Here is a 1,328-nt window from a genome sequence, read left to right as displayed (position 1 = left end):
AAGCACTTATATTTTCTCTTTTAGATTTTTCCTCCGGAGCGTGTCTCATGGGATCAAATTTTTCTGGATCTGGATAAATCTTCGGATCTCTTTGTATTCCGTAAGCAGGTATGAAAACAGTCGTTCCTTTTTCAATGACAACATCAGTATCGGGAACTTTATAATCTTTATTACAAAGTCGAATCAATATTGGAACCGGTGGATATTTTCTTAGTGTTTCTACAAGAGGGGGGGGGAGGGAAAAAAAAGAAAAAATTAATTTTATGATATTTCGCAAGGAATAAAAACATGAAAAAACGGGGGAAGGGGGGGAATTTTTTTTTAAAATTTACCGTGGATAACCCAATCGAAATAATGCATTTCTGATATTCCTTCGTACGTTATTTTATTATCATATTTTATTAATATTCTATCGATTTCATCGATTAATTTTTCTTGAACGTCTTCGTTTCGAGCTAATTCGTATAAAGCAAAAGTCATTGTTGTCGATGATGTTTCAAAACCGGCCAAAAAGAAAACAAAAGCTTGTGCGGCTGCTTCGTTAAGACCGAATTTCATGTCATCTAAAAATTGATTAAAATTATTTATTTTTATTGATCGAAACGAAAAAAAAAAAAAAAAAATTTTTTTTTTACATATTGACAAACGATACCTGATGACTGGATATTTTTTTCGTTAACGTCTTCGCCCCCCTCCTTATTATTATCAACATCATCCAATTTACCATTATTAATTAATTGAATAAGAAGTTGTAAGAAATCATTTCTTTTTATTTTATTTTTTTCTCTGTATTCTATGGTTTCTTGTACGGCATTTAAAAAAAAATCAGAAACATCTTTTTGAATTATTCGAAACTGAAATTTTATAATTTATTTATTATTATTTTATTGTTAAATTTGCTTTGAAAAGAGATTTAAAAAAAAAAAAAAAGTTGTCTACACGAATAATTATTATTCCTTACTCTTAATAAATTAAATAATTTTGGCAAGAAGTTAAAAAAAACTATTAGAAATTTACGAGAACCGTCAGAAGTAAAAAATTTTTTCCCATATTTTCGAAATTCCGAGTCTGGATTTTTTAAAGAATTGCTTTCTATTCCAAAAGCACATGATGATATTATATCCGTTGTAAATCGACATAAAACTTCTTTAACTTCAAATGAATTCTCTTGTCCGATATGATCTTCCATGTAATTTTTTAAAAGATTTCCACATTCGACCATTAAGGGAAACATATTTTTCATTTTGCCAGAAGTAAACGTTGGTGTTAGTTTAACTCTTAGATTCCTCCATTTGGCACCGGTTAAATTGAAAAGATTTCCTGAATAT

At 28.8% G+C, this 1,328-nt stretch overlaps 1 protein-coding gene across 1 annotated transcript in view; it reads right to left on the bottom strand.

Annotated features, from left to right (window-relative positions):
- Phum_PHUM098900 (uncharacterized protein) overlaps positions 1-1,328 on the bottom strand; it is a gene marked incomplete at its 3' end in the record, with an annotated part of 3,415 nt that overhangs the window by 256 nt on the left and 1,831 nt on the right. Inside the window, exons 6-9 of the mRNA XM_002423917.1 lie at positions 962-1,320; positions 653-854; positions 333-563; positions 7-219 (exon numbers count right to left, since the gene is read on the bottom strand). Coding sequence (XP_002423962.1) covers positions 7-219; positions 333-563; positions 653-854; positions 962-1,320 — 1,005 coding nt within the window. The remainder of the gene's footprint in view (positions 1-6; positions 220-332; positions 564-652; positions 855-961; positions 1,321-1,328) is intronic.

The sequence above is a fragment of the Pediculus humanus genome, genomic scaffold (genome assembly GCF_000006295.1).
Source record: "Pediculus humanus corporis 1103172107451 genomic scaffold, whole genome shotgun sequence".
Taxonomy (NCBI): domain Eukaryota; kingdom Metazoa; phylum Arthropoda; class Insecta; order Psocodea; family Pediculidae; genus Pediculus; species Pediculus humanus.
Note: the sequence above shows the minus strand (reverse complement) of the source record. Positions and strands in the feature narration are given on the sequence as shown.